At 37.9% G+C, this 14,525-nt stretch overlaps 2 protein-coding genes across 2 annotated transcripts in view; one reads left to right on the plus strand and one right to left on the minus strand.

Moving 5' to 3' along the window:
• The window catches only part of LOC131796637 (lysosomal-trafficking regulator), a 36,767-nt gene extending 35,491 nt beyond the window's left edge, over positions 1–1,276 (minus strand). The window contains exons 1-2 of the mRNA XM_059114229.2: positions 938–1,276; positions 266–363 (exon numbers count right to left, since the gene is read on the minus strand). Coding sequence (XP_058970212.2) covers positions 266–363; positions 938–1,021 — 182 coding nt within the window. The 5' untranslated portion in view covers positions 1,022–1,276. The remainder of the gene's footprint in view (positions 1–265; positions 364–937) is intronic.
• A 9,737-nt stretch (positions 1,277–11,013) lies between these two features.
• On the plus strand, positions 11,014–12,490 carry LOC131796635 (uncharacterized). The gene is made up of 2 exons (XM_059114227.2): positions 11,014–11,373; positions 11,657–12,490. The coding sequence occupies exons 1-2, from the start codon at positions 11,014–11,016 to the stop codon at positions 12,488–12,490; spliced, it is 1,194 nt and encodes a 397-aa protein (XP_058970210.2).
• The last annotated feature ends 2,035 nt before the right edge of the window (positions 12,491–14,525 follow it).

A 14,525-nucleotide genomic window follows, 5' to 3' on the forward strand; every position in this document is an offset into this window, starting at 1 on the left:
TACAAACACATTGACTGAGTGGGAGGGCCAGACAGGAAAATATTTGGCTCAAGGTCATGATTTACAGACAGTCAGCACTGTGAGGTTCTTTAAGTTCCCTCTATATGCAAGGGTGCATTGGTTGTATGCAAAATATCTCCTAAGTAACAATAAGCAAAAAATATTTGTCACCTTTCGAGTTTAATGATGCAAACTGCCATAATGGTATGATTCAAATACCTTCAGAGTCAGTCTTAAAAAGACTTTTGATAGTTGTACAACTTACATAAAGCTGGAAATTTTCTTCAAGTCCCCTTTTTCAGCACAGTAGGCAGCCAAAAACTGCACCATGAAAAGCTCCAGAAATTTGCTCTTCTCCAGCAACTATCAACAAGGAATAAAATACATTTCACTTAATCTTGAAGCCACATAAAAAATTACACTTCAGTTATTCAAGACGGCAACATAAACCTGGTTTGTACAATTCATGAGATTCCATAGTTTTCAAAAACTTTTCTCAGGAACTTTATCTATGTTCTATGATTGAGAAAATAATCCAAGGATTCCAGGGTTTAAGATTCTGGCCTGCTGAGATGCTTCAGAAAATGATAAAAATAACTCGAAAGAAAAACATTTTTACAAATCTCTGAAATTCATGTGTGTGAGGCCAGGTTACTGAGTTTTCTATCAAAATGGCGGCGTCGATAATCACATTTCAGCACATTTGAAGACAATTTTGAGCCAGGTAATTAAGTGTTTGGGATCTCAAACCGGGACAAGCAGTGAATTTTCGCGTATACTTCTTTACTGTGGACATAAAATTTTTTTAGTTTTGAAACAAACCTTTCTTTCAATAGGGAAAGTGAAAATTATTAACTGTTGATCCGCCAGAGCTTTAAGGAGCGGAGATTGTTTTCCCAGTCAAGAACAAAAAAGTTACACTAATGGTTTGCATTACCTGTGATGAACTACACCGCACATACGAACTCCAGAGGTCTCGGAGTTGCTGATAAACCACTTCTTCCTCGTTCTTGTCCACCATCTTCAAACTCCGCTCAAGGTAGATGATTTTATCGATAGCTTTTAAAAATGAATAAGCCCATGAACAGATGACAGTGTATCAAACAGCTGAGATGTGACTCTCCCATCTCCACGAATAATGGAGTTTTACGAAGACCTGACTGCTTAAGGCATCACATCAATTCCTTCCTTCTTGCTAGCTTCAATTTAAGGGATCTGGCATTTCGTATTAGGTCACAACATTCCCAGAAACAGAAAAATCTATGATTACCTTCCGTAAAACGATACTAACATGTACTAAAATCTTCCAGGCGTTTCAATGAATAAACCGCTGACACATTACTGCAGGCGAGTGTTCATCTGGACATCCTAATTTTGGACGAAACTGGACAAATATTATGCTCGCAATGCGAGGTTTGAGAAGGTTAAACTGAGAAAAAAAAATTGAAAAAAGGCAGATGTTGGATGATATGTCTCAAAACAAATGGGGTACCGAATAAGTCTGAGGGTTTGACAATTGCGATTTGAAATTGTTATTCCCAGACTCTATTTTGTCTTTCGTCACTTCAGAGGGATTCAATTATTCATGATAAATGTAGTTTAGCGAATGCGATAGAAATGCAATTAAAATTTATGCCTTCTTGTAAGTCTGTTTTTGTTTTTACTATTATAATCATCATTATTATTATTATTGGTATCTTTAATCTAGAGGATAGTCAATCGCAAAAGAGTCGCGCAACGACGAGGGCAATCTCTACAATTGTCAAAAAACACTTGTAATACTCTTAATTTATTCGGCCCCATTCGATTACCTACACTTATCTTTCAACCAAGAAATCATTTACCATAATTGCCACTGGAAAGAGCTTAAAGCTTGACGGAATGGATTCCTAAGTATGGCAGATGTAGTAGATACTTGTAATCAACAACACACCACTTTATTTATTTATTACCAATATAAAACAACAGATTGATATAAGCTCCCCTATGTGTAACAGTCTACAACACTCTAAATTATTTATAAATGATCACGGGTGACCAAGCGCACGATCACGGAGCATCCTTGTAAATCGAAAACATCAATCTACAGCGAAGGTGCGCCGTGGAGTTTACTGGTACTGGATCCCCATCCAGCACTTAGTCGTGAACAAATCTATATCACTGTACCCCCCTTCTCCCTCGAACTTCTTGCAAAAGGCGATTTATTTGGTTGCAGTGAGATTGAAGGTAGTGCTGGAACTGAAGTTGGAGTTGAATATTATTTTCTTGGAATTTTATACACGCCCGGTCCGACGGCTTCGTGTACTTGTTGTACCGCGGGCTGAGGCCAAAACCGAAGCCGAGGCTGAGGCTGTGGTTGAGGTACTATTGATACGAGAATAGTCAAATTTAGAGTTTGGGAATTAATAAGGTTATGATAACTCCGAAGTATAGTCAGAGATAGGGCACTGGTGGAACTCGTGGACGCAAAAAGTGTCGATTCCATTCCCAAAAATTTATTTTCATGACCTCATATTGACTTCAGTTAACTATCGCAAATTCACAGCGGTCTTTGATGTTTACATTCAGCTATGCTCGTTGAAAGATTTGGAGGCCACTGGTTGAGGGATTCCTGAACTTCAGAGAAGGGAGGGGGGGTGAGAGAAGTGACATACTGATTTTCAGGATGGTTTAGGGTTAGGTGTAGGGTTAAAACTGGGATTGCTTACACGGTAAGAGTCAGTCAGAGGAGTTTCACGCGATTATAGGGCTTTTACACGTTACGCAATTGGGAATCCTTATGTGAAGGCCCACTTCTTTTTGATACTACCGTGACTTAAAAAAACTATGTTCGACGATTTAGCCCAAAGGTCTTTCATGAGTCCCTCAGAAGGAGTACGTAGGGTCAGGCTTCCCAAATGTTATGTTTTGATAGGTGTACGGCATTTCGTTTGAAAAAGGTGACGTCACCAGCTCGATCCAGCCGCAAAGAAGTGTATTGCACAACCGTTAAATTTCTATATCAATGTGAAACTTTCATTGTATTCCATCTATTTGCCTTTACGTGGATGAAAATGATTGAAACACAGCAAAGCCGTAAGAGGTGTATCTACCCTCCTTACATTATGGTGGAGGTGTCATTTAGTCTGTGCAATGCTAAGGTTGGGACAGTTTCCAAAAAGAGTCACGAATAACCGTAACCCTGTACACGCGGTATTCTTTAAAAAATGTTCCCGTAAAACTCGAAGCTTGGGGCCCGTTTCTCGGAAGACCCGGTAACTTAACGGGCTTGAAACCATATTTGAAAATCAAAATTTAAACAATATAGAAGAAGTTTCGATTCTGGCACACTATACAGTCCATTTTGATTCTGTAGCTGATAGTTTTTTGTATCGTTTTTAAAACATTACGGGCCCGTTAAGTCACCGGGTCCTTCGAGAAACGGAATCCAGGTTTACTCGGAAATATCCGTTTACCAGGAGTTTGGCACAAGTCTCCTGTGTAACCACTTCTGCAAACACAGCGGAATCTCTTTCCCTTGACATCACAAAGCTCTTCACAACGATCAGTGTATATAGCGAAACATGGCGCAGATTTACAACAACCATTTTGGCATTCTGAACAAGGGACACCCTGAAAAAGACACCCAAGCAAATAAAAAGAGAATGAAGCATGGGTGCACATGGATATGGAATTTCTCTTCGAGTCACCAAATCGATATCTAACTCGTTTGCTGCGCTCACTTGTGAGACGTCGCATTGAACAGAGAAGAGGAATTTCATATCTAAGAGCAACCATATATTTTTTATTATATAGAAACCATGGGTCTTTACCGACCAGAAAATAACTTCGACTTTTTAATTAATGACAGAGTAGCACGAAAGACGAGTGACGTGTCAGCAGCTGATTGGCGATATCAAAAACACGCATCAGTCAAGAATTCTCATAATTTTACACGTGTGCAGTTACAGCTTTTCTTAGTTTGGGCTGGAAATCCTTGCAAAACACTTAAGTTTATAATGTAAAGTCATTTCCCTCACAACATACCCCGACCGTTTTTACCTTTTTTTTTTTTTTTTTTTAATATACAATCATCTGAGAGAGACTGGAACTAAGCTGAGGTAACCTCTAGAAACCTTTTCTTATAAATGCTTGGTGAAGCAAATTCGATCACATAAGGTTAGGAGAACAAAGGTGTTTATGAGTCCCTAGGAATTTCCCTGAATGTTTGGCCAAGACCAGGGTGTGTGCCCCTAATCAAAGTATGTGTATTCGAGCGCTTTACTCTTCAGTTATGCAATTCTACTATTTATCGTCCTAGTAAAAGTGTCCTTGCAGACAGCTCAGCCTGAAATAGGGCGTGATCTTGGCGATGCATTTGTAACTGCGTACATTTGTAACTTAAACAATATACATTTAAATCTACTTCTGGAAGTTTTATATGAACATATGCTTCACTTGGTTTCCTAGATTCGAAAAACTGCGACTTTTGTTTTTTGAAGGTATCAAAATAAGTTGAATGAGTTTAGAGGTACTGAAGACCTACCCCTCCCGCTTAAAAGGTTTTAGGTCTCCTTTCAAACCTTTCCCGTATACCGCGATCAAATTTCCATCTTACCTTAACGCTGTAAATAACGTGCAGATCGTAATACTGAGCACCAAGATCCGGATGTAAGTCATATGGTTTCAAAAACTTGTTTTCCTTATTCAACTCACAATTCTTCTCGTTTTTAGTTGACCAGAAATTAAGAGAGTTGCACTGGCAATTCATTCGGCAGTTATTATAACATTCTACAGCTCCTGACACTGTTAATGTAGCAATAACGTGATTGTGAAGGGAGTGATCGGCCACCAAATTTTTGTCCACGGTGAAGACATGCTTCACATACGGGCAGTTTTGTTGCCGTGTGCAAGTTATCAAGCAACCGACGACAGCCAGGAATGTAGAAATGACCAGGTTAAACCTAAAATTGAATAAATCGCAATAGTTTACATGTGAACTACCTAGAGTCAACTAACTGAAAAAATATCTATATGTAGATTCCATTAAGATTAATATGTAAAAATTTTTCTTTTTAAAAAAAGAGCAAAACGGACCTCATAAACCAATAGTTTAGGAAAGTCGAAAAAATTTTAACGCTCAAAATCAGCACACCATAATAAAGCGTAATCCTGAAGTGACCCACATAGTACAGAATCAGTTTTCAGGGAAAGGTACTTTTTTTGTTTGGTTTCTCTTGGCTTGGGAGTCTAAATTACATTATTTATCGTAAGCTGATTACTCGGTGGTTTGTGGACAAGTCATGCATATAAATTTTTATGTGCACTTTAGACGCTTGGTGCACTCGGAATTCTGCATTGTCCGTAAGTTGTAACCTTGATAGCGCTAAGGCTTGCAAAGCACAATGAGAGGTTTTGAAATGTTCCCACGATATTTCAACCCTTAAATTTTGCAAAACTTACATTGTCTGCCTGTTATCTTGGGAATTGGTATTTCTGTGCGCAAAGAATGATATTTCACGAAACGAACCTAGGACACCCGACGTCAATTGACCGGACTGCCCGAGAAAGTAAAACACTTACTTTAGTAATCGTTCTGCCATACAAAATATTTGCAAATGAATTACTTTTGTTAATTTGCGAACACCTGCATTCAGGGAATTTGTCTTCCTGTCTGACACCTTTCATTGACACTTGCTTTAAATACCTTAAAACTTAAGTTAGAGCGTGTTCTTTCAACTTGTTTTTTTGCAGCCACCTCGATCATCGCAGAGTAACACTTGAGTGGGGAAACTGTCGCTCAAACTTAAATCAAAAATGATCTCTTGAACAACAAAATTACTCCTACAATCAGTTCCCTCATGGAAAACCAAGATAAAGACTTGTGAACGCAATTTAAACGTTTGTTGATCGGTTGTGCAGATTCGGGTAATGTATCCGAGTCGAATTGAAGAGGAAAATTTAAATCTCCAATAATTTACACCTTAAAGAAAAGAATCTCCCTTAAGGACTTCTCTTCACACCTTCTGATTCGTTTGTAGCCCTCCAATAGAAACACTTAGCCAATACAATTAAGCTTATTCAACTAAGTGCTGACTTAGACAATTGCTCTCTTCATTTTCACCCTCTCTATGACACAAAAATGACGCAAGGAAAAACAATCTAGGACTCTTATTTAGATAAAATTTATTTAGATCATTGAAACAGCGAAAATAAATTTATGTGGGTTCTGACGAAAACGTTAAACTTATTAACTTGCTAATCTGAAGCGAAATATTTGCAAAAAGCACAAGTGAACCTGGTCCAATAACCTCAATAAGTCACGATTTTGTTCATCTTGATTGATTAGTGACACATCAGATAACACAAAGAAAAACTTAAATTAGCATAATCCTGATACAATATTGTCTCTTCGAAATAAAAATAAGACAATGCTGTTTCTATAAGTAATTTTTGACTGGTAAAGTGGTAAAGTTCTACAAATAGCTCTCATGACAGGACGGAAAAACGCGTGGACTGTAAGTACCTACCGTTGTCCCATACAAAGCCTTAGAAAACTTTTCTAAGGCTTTGTATGGAACAACGGGAGGTACTTACAGTGCATGCATTATCCGTCCTGTCATGAGACGCTACAGCATAATTTGTATCCGTAGAAATCTCTCGATGGTGTACAAGAAGGAAAGGAATTCCTTACTTGTTTCTTCAAAAAAAGTAGAGACTAAAATCTTCTCTGCACTGGTTAAATAACCCATCCACTTCTAGCAAATAGTAGGGACTGTAACTCCCGGTGTTCAGTGTGGGTCTGGCCTTGCTTCCAAAATTTCTTAAATTGTAGGCACTTGAAATTTCTTTTAATATTGTATACTGCTCAATGCGATTAAACCAAGATTCCCCGCAAAGTGTCGTAAAGCGCATCAGAGCACAGTAGTACAAATATAACCATCAGCAGCACTAAGAACATGGAGAAGAAACAAGTATCAACGAGCGTTTTCACAGCGTTAACACCCTTAGGGCAATATTCTCGACTTCACGACGAAAAATTTTTTTATTATTATTTTCCATGAAAAGAATTAGGGACACGTGTTGCAAAATCAGATTGCATGTTTTCCTATTTTCCCTTTTCTTTTCGTGTTTTATTTCTTTTTTGGCTCGTCACAAGCCAAAGGTGATTGTTGGCCAAATCAACTGCAGTAAACGGACAACGATTCTAAGTAAAAATTAATAGATTTGGTGGAGGCCGCTGCGACTGAAATACAATTCAAGCTTCCAATAGCGCAAACGAAATTGGAAAAACTTTCCCCTGAATCTTGATTTTCTCAAAACAGTGGATGTTTCATGATCTGACCAAATTTACTTCATGGGCGCCTTTCAATGGCGCTTAGTTTGTAGATTCCTGCAAGCATGGAGATCTGCCTCGGCGATCACAACTATTTATGTGACGTTTCAAGTCACAATATAGGTTGTATAGTTATTGAAGGAAGTTAACAACCTTTGTGTGGAAGACAAAAAATGAGTCTGAACCGTTAGAAATATATTTTCTCAATTTTCAGAAAGATTCACAAGAGTTTAATTCAATTATCAAGCCGTGAAGTTGCATTCCCAAATTGGTATACGTTCATTTTAGACTGTAGGTGAGTAAGAGATACACCTGTGGATTCGGAGTTGCCAGAGAGTTTATTTCAGTACAAGCTTCACTCTAATATGCTCTTTCAGTTTGGCTTAACCTGACTTTAAGATTGATTTCCCTTAACTCGGTGAATTTTTGATGAACAAATCCAGGTTTAACTGGATCTCGGTGTTGTTAATCTGTACTAAAAATAATATAAGTTAAGATCAAGAGTCATACATATTAAACTTTTTTCCGCTTCGTAGTTATAAAGACAAATTGAGACATTCTTCACGACCTTGTTCGCCGATCGCGGTCCGTGTGCTTACTCCAAGTCTATTTTGTTTTTGTTTAGCGTGTTCTTGAAAAAAACCCCGTGAAAGAAGAAGGTGTTTTATGACATATTCTCCTGGGGAGATACACAATGAGTGAGGCTTAAGTGTCACCAGTAACTAATGTCGATATTTCTGATAACAAATTTTGACCATAAAAGTTAATGCATTTAACCGGAAAGGAAAGTTACCTCGAAGGTAAACATGCCAAATCATAGTCTTATTCTGAGGCGTTCTATTCCCTATTGTACAAGAACTACCGGTTGATTTAAGCCCAAAATACAGGGTCGCTTTGAACTCCATTGAGTGATAATGAAATTTCAAAAATTGATGGGACAGCTGTAAGGCGACATGTGTGAAGTGGTCGATTAAATTGCACAGCATTATTTAGTATCCAGTGCAAACACACGCAACATTTTGGGTGGCAAATTTACATTATCCACTTAGTTGATGAAAGCAAGTTTTCTTATAGTATAGTGGTAAACCTTACTTCAAAAATTAAACCAAAATCTATTTTACAACAAAAAGTGCTACTTTGGTCATTTATAATTCAAAATGTAAGTTATTTTGCAAAGAGAAAAGTTTTTGTTGTCAAAAAGGCTTATTTCATTGGTCTCCTTGTTTTAGTATCGATGTTTGCTTTACATGTTGCTATTTGTGATAAACTAAAAGCAAAGAAGTAGATATCGAGACCAAAAGTTTGTCTTGGTTATGGATATCATACGAATCCTTCATTTGGAACAGAGGCAATAATCACGATTTTAACCAAATGCGGTCGTTGTTTTCATTGATTATTTGCACCAGCTGCGCGATAATTTGACCCCAGTGGTTTTTTGTAGCTATGAGTGTAGTGCCAAAATAAATTGCTTTAAAGAATAAAACAAAAGCAAAAAAATAAAGCAATATGTCTTTGCTTTTTTTTCCCTGTCGTGACTGACACTTTTGCAAACACAACATGTACTGCCGTTTTAGCTTTTGTTGTTATTTTGCTCCTGAAGTTTGTTTAGCACGAGGAAGCCTTTCTCATATTTATTTTCTATAACGTTGACGTGAGAATTCTTAATGCAACTTAAAGGAAAATGCTGAACTGAAAAAAAAAAACAACCTTTGTTTCACTGATCATGTTTTTGTGGCGTGCTGTGGTAGTCTTAGTGAGTGGTTAATGAATTCAGAAAAACACACAATGTTACTATGAGCCGAAAGAAACCTAATTTTGTGAGGAGCTCTGTGTTTTGATTTCTAGAAAAATCGCAGATTGTTAACATTTAATCACGGCGTTAGGTCCAACTGATTTTATTTGTAACAATAAATTGTATCTGTAAAATACTCTCCGTTGGATTTGCTGCAAACGGGAACGCATGCACAGTATCTTATCCATTGCCTTATTTAGTGTTTTTGTTTGGTAATTAAGGAACTTACTTTATTTATGAGCGTGTTTTGTTGTTTTTCAAATATAAAAGTGTATCGATATTGCTGGACATACATATAGCTTCATCAACGTGTGTTTGCCTGCAAATCTGTCTCTCGAAGGATTTCAATCTAGCCGTTGAACTAATTGACATTTTCAAGGTAAGTACAGAAAGCTGATACTCATATTGATAAGTAAAACCAAAAGTTTGTAGCTGAACTACCATGAAGAGACATGATGTAATTTGCTACCACTCACTTAACAAAGCTTTGACTAATTTGATCAGTTTCAGATTGTTTCCTGCTATCATAGCGACAGCAGAATCGATCTGCTATATCTCATATTTTCAGTTAACTTTAAGCTCTTCTTTTTTTTCATATCATTTTTTCTTTCATCGAGATTGTCGATCCCAGAGAAATTTGGCGCTTTCTCAACTGACAAACATTACGTAATCACCTTCGCGCCGAAAGAAGATGAAACTGCCGAGCGCTGGGCAAGGTCTTATTTGCGGTCAGAGGTTGAACATTACGATCAGTATCCACGCCTTATTCCACCGCATGAAATTGATCTAACTTTTTATCATTCTCTTTCGGCTTTTCTCTTCGTCAACATATTCTTCTTCGTGGTAGTTATAAAGATCTAGTAATTTAATAAGAACCGTTTAAAAACTTAGGGTTAAAGGCAGTGAAGCAACCTATGTAGTCTGCGGTGATTTCAATCTGTCTTTCGAAGATTGTGTCATTTATTGGCGAATAATACAGCTGAGCTGATCTACTCTGCCATAAATTCTTTAGATTCTCAATCCACTATGGTACCTTCTCTTTTACATCAGGCATATCGCTGTCTTCGAGATAGTCGAGTCCCAGAGGACTTTGACCCCCCTCACAATAAGCATTACGTAGTCGCTTTCGCGTCAAAGGAACGGAAAATTGTAAAGTGCTGATCAAGGTCTTAATACTTATTACTTCTCTAAGAAAATGTTTTCCTTCCGAATCCAAAAATTACACATGCGGTAATATTTCAACACATTAAAAATCAATAAAAGCAAGAAACAACCAGATGGCTCTCTCGAAGCACGATTCGGCTCGCAACTTTACGAGAGGGTTCTTACGTGAATGAGGACTGCAATGCCTGTGAAAAGTTGCGAAAGAAAATATTTCATGAACAGATTAACGGCTCTCACGTGTGTTTCAACATTTGTACGTTTTATAGTTGTTCTATGCAAAACGATAACAGTTTGGGTGGTCTGAGAACAAAGACCTAAACGGTAGTTTTTGTTTCTTTTCGGTTTCTACCTAGAACTCAACAATGCCTTTCTCTATTACGCTGAAGAGTTGGTCGAATGCCGTTTAGAACTGTATGCCGTTTTGGACAGCAATCGCATCAAGTCACTTGCGAACTTTTTTTTACTTTTCTTTTTTTTAATGAGCCACCTGTCGCAATGTTGCAATTCTTAAAACGCATCGTGCACGAAACCAATCAGATTTCGAACCAAAAATCATACAATCATAAGAGATTCAAATTACAAACCCTACAGAAATGACTTGGAGCGAATAGGGACCGCAGCTAAAATTTTGAGCTTCTCAATCGTGCGGCTAGATTGTGATTTCTACTAATAAAATTTTTATGCCTTGGTCTAACTATGGAATTAAGTAATCAATCTTATCTGCACGTTTTTAAGGAGAACCATGGGCTTTGCTCGCTGTCTACAAGCTCTGTTGTTGGTATCACAACTCATTCCCTTCCACGCCTCTCTTATGACGCAGAAAACAGTAAATTGTCAAAACTTCAAGTTTGTTATAGATGAGGATGTCATCTACAACCACATTCTTGAGAGTCACGTGTTTAAAAGATCAACAGTTCACAGCGCCGCCCAGTGTCACGTGAAGTGCAAAGATGACTGCTTGTGTGTATCCATGAATTATTTTCCACAGTCTAAAGAAAATAACTGCGAGCTTAACGATGTTAACAGAGACATGGAGCCCGCGGCAATAAAATGGAAGCAAGGAGGAAATTATTATGATCTGGTGAGGAGCTACACGCTAAAGGTGAGAGATGGAATTCTTAGTTGCTAGACTAGAGTATTGTTTGTGTTTTATTTTTTCAGCTATTTTTTCAGCTGTATGTTTCCCGCTCCTGATCATCTAGACTTTTGGAACTGCGTTTCTTTTTTGTTCCTTGACTTCCTCTTCGCTAAATTATATGAATTCAAATATCTTTTTGCAATTGATCCTCAAAAGCCTTTCCTCTAAATCTTTAGTGTCTTTGTTTTTGTGCGTCAAAATTGCCAAAAAATACTTGTAGAAAAACTGTTCGTTTAAATTCAAATAGGGCGGAGAAAACTACGTATCAGGAAAACATCGTTGTGTTAATAATTGCTGCAGCCTTGATCCCTGCCTCAACGGAGGGGTATGTCAGGAAATTTGTGACACTCGCAGCACCAGGTTTAACTGTACCTGTCCTGAGATATACACTGGTCAGCGGTGTGGTAAGATAAGTCAGATTACTTATCCAAGAAGCTGCAAAGACATTGCTAAGAACGGCGCCTCAGCAGCAGGAAACTACAATATATTCAACTCAGCCGATGAACCGTTTTCTGTTTACTGTGACTTGCAATCAGAACCTGGCTTTGTATGGGCGTTGATACAGTCTTTCTCCATTGCCAATAAGGCGACATTTAAGGACAAAGGGTTTGGCACCGATTTTCCCGTGAATGACAATAACAACAATAAGGATTGGAACTCTTATCGGCTTTCATTGGCAAGAATGCAATCTCTTTTTCAATACTCAACACATCTGAGAGTAACATGCAACTTTCCAACAGATGGCCTGCGGTACACGGACTACGCACGCGCCGTTCTTCGGGCAGGTCATGATATATTTGGAAACTGGAATCAAGATTGCAAATTGTTCGAGTATATTAACATCCGCGGAATTCACTGTTCTAATTGCACCGCCGACACAAGAATGGAATCTGATAAAGCTTGGTTCGTAAACAGTTTTAAAAGCAAGGACAAAGGTTGCGATTTTGATGGATCATCAGGAGCAGTTGACGGCGAAAATAATTTTGGAATGTACCATTCCGGGGCGATAAATACGAATCACCGCTGCTCTTCTTCATCTTCCTCTACAACACAATACTGGTTTGGAGTTAAACACGAATAGGCTCAGATTCTGAGTACTACAACCCTCGCGACTAAAAGAGGAACCGGGCATTATTCATCGCCTGAGAGGGGTGAGGGGAGGAGGATTTGGAGGATTTTAGACGTATTTCGATGAAATTAACCTGATTCCGTCCCCAAGACTGTCTGTAATGAGTAGAATTTGAATCTTGTCTTGTAGTATGAAGTATTGTCGAATGAAGTAGACTTGTCGACCAGTTTTATAATCCTCCAATATATTTTAATTCTAATTATGGTACTTTAAGGATCGAGGGCCATTAGCTCATCACTTTAATTACTGTTGTGTATTACCATCCTTTAATGAAGTTATTTTTTCATTGAAAAACAACAAGTTAATTTAACAAGTTGGTTGTTTAGGTAGTCATTTATTTGCCTTGTTATATAGCCGATTGACTCTTTATTACAATTATTTATTAATGTAGTTTGCACGGAGATGTTAGCATTTTGGTGCTGCTCTGTCCAAACATATACACAACAAAGTCGTGTGGGCGCAAAGCTGGACGGCTTTTTCACGACCGGCTCATGTCAACCCATTCGGTCCTACACACAGCAGCTTTCACTATTGTGTGCGCGAGGCCGTAAGGGTCATAAGATAATATGTTTTACTTCAAACATACTGAGACTTACACATGAAAAAAGCCCGCTTAAAATTCTTGCGAGACACACAACGAACCAGGCAATAAGAAAAGCGAGCGACTGTGAAAATTCATCGTTCGTCCAGTCAGAGACACAAACGATAGTTCTTTACAGTGGTGAACAACGAGCACGTGACTTTCTGTCAAAAACAAAATGGAAGAAGTGCCAAAATTTGCTCGCCTTGAAATAGCAATTGATGACTTCATAAATGAGCAAGAAGACAAAAACAAGAGAGCAAAGACCGACAGAGACATATGCCTGCTGAAAAACCTTTCTTCTCAGTATGTATGAAATAAAAAACATCATACCATGGAAAGTGCTTGAACGATTTTTATTTACGAGTTAGGATGTATCAAAAACTTACTCCTTCGTCGCCTTCACTCGTTCGATGGATCCGACTCCTGAGTAAAATCGTCCGTGTGTAGTTTCCATGGGGTAATCTGTAATTGTCATTTCATTACCGGACATGGCGTAATCTGAAACAAAAAAATTAAAAATAATTAGGCCTCCTGCCTAAAAGCAAACGTTATTGATAAAACTTCACGAGGTCAAACACTTATCCATTGGAGAAAAAATAATTTTTTTTTTCAAGTTAAGAAATTTTTTTCTGTAAAACAATGTTCTGAAGGATTGTAAATAGTGGATTTATCTATCTGTGAAGTCGGTCTCCACCACAGATGCACTTACTTGCAGAATTTCGAAAAGAACATTTAAGCGCAAAACGAACGCTCTAGCAAATAGCTGTGAACGGTCACATCAGTTTAGCAGACGAAGCTATCACCAAAGAGTCCAAAATATATCTTTGTACGCGTGAAGTGTAAATAAAAGTCAGTTTCCGAGGAAATGATTGCTATTCAGATATTAAACTGGTTTCTCTTCATTGCCCAGGTTGCAGGACGGGTGGGAAATTCAAGACTTGTTTTTGGCTTTATTTTGAAACCGATAAATAGAAAAACGCAAGACTCAAGGAATCAGCAATCATCTAAACCAGAGAGTATGTTTTATCGCATGTTTCATGTTATACATAGAATCAATTTTGAGGAGTGTTTCTACAAACGTAAATCTATCACGCCTTTCAGGTGTGTCCTTGATATTCTCACTCGGCAAAACGGTGTGGCTTCATAAGAAAAGCACGCTTTGGAATTAAAAAGAGATCTCAGAACCTTTTTTCATCACAAAACTACAGTAAGAGAAACCCTTCCCTCCATGAATTGTTCAATTTCAGCCGTGCCGTTGTGTTTCTAGCCTTAACGAAATCTTCTCTAAAAATGATTGGTAATCTATTTGTTAGGCTTTATTATTTAATCTTCATTTGAGGGGTCGCAAGTCATTGTTTACCGTAAGAGTACTGTCTACGTTTGGCTGAAAATGTTTCTATTTTT

The sequence above is a fragment of the Pocillopora verrucosa genome, chromosome 7 (genome assembly GCF_036669915.1).
Source record: "Pocillopora verrucosa isolate sample1 chromosome 7, ASM3666991v2, whole genome shotgun sequence".
Taxonomy (NCBI): domain Eukaryota; kingdom Metazoa; phylum Cnidaria; class Anthozoa; order Scleractinia; family Pocilloporidae; genus Pocillopora; species Pocillopora verrucosa.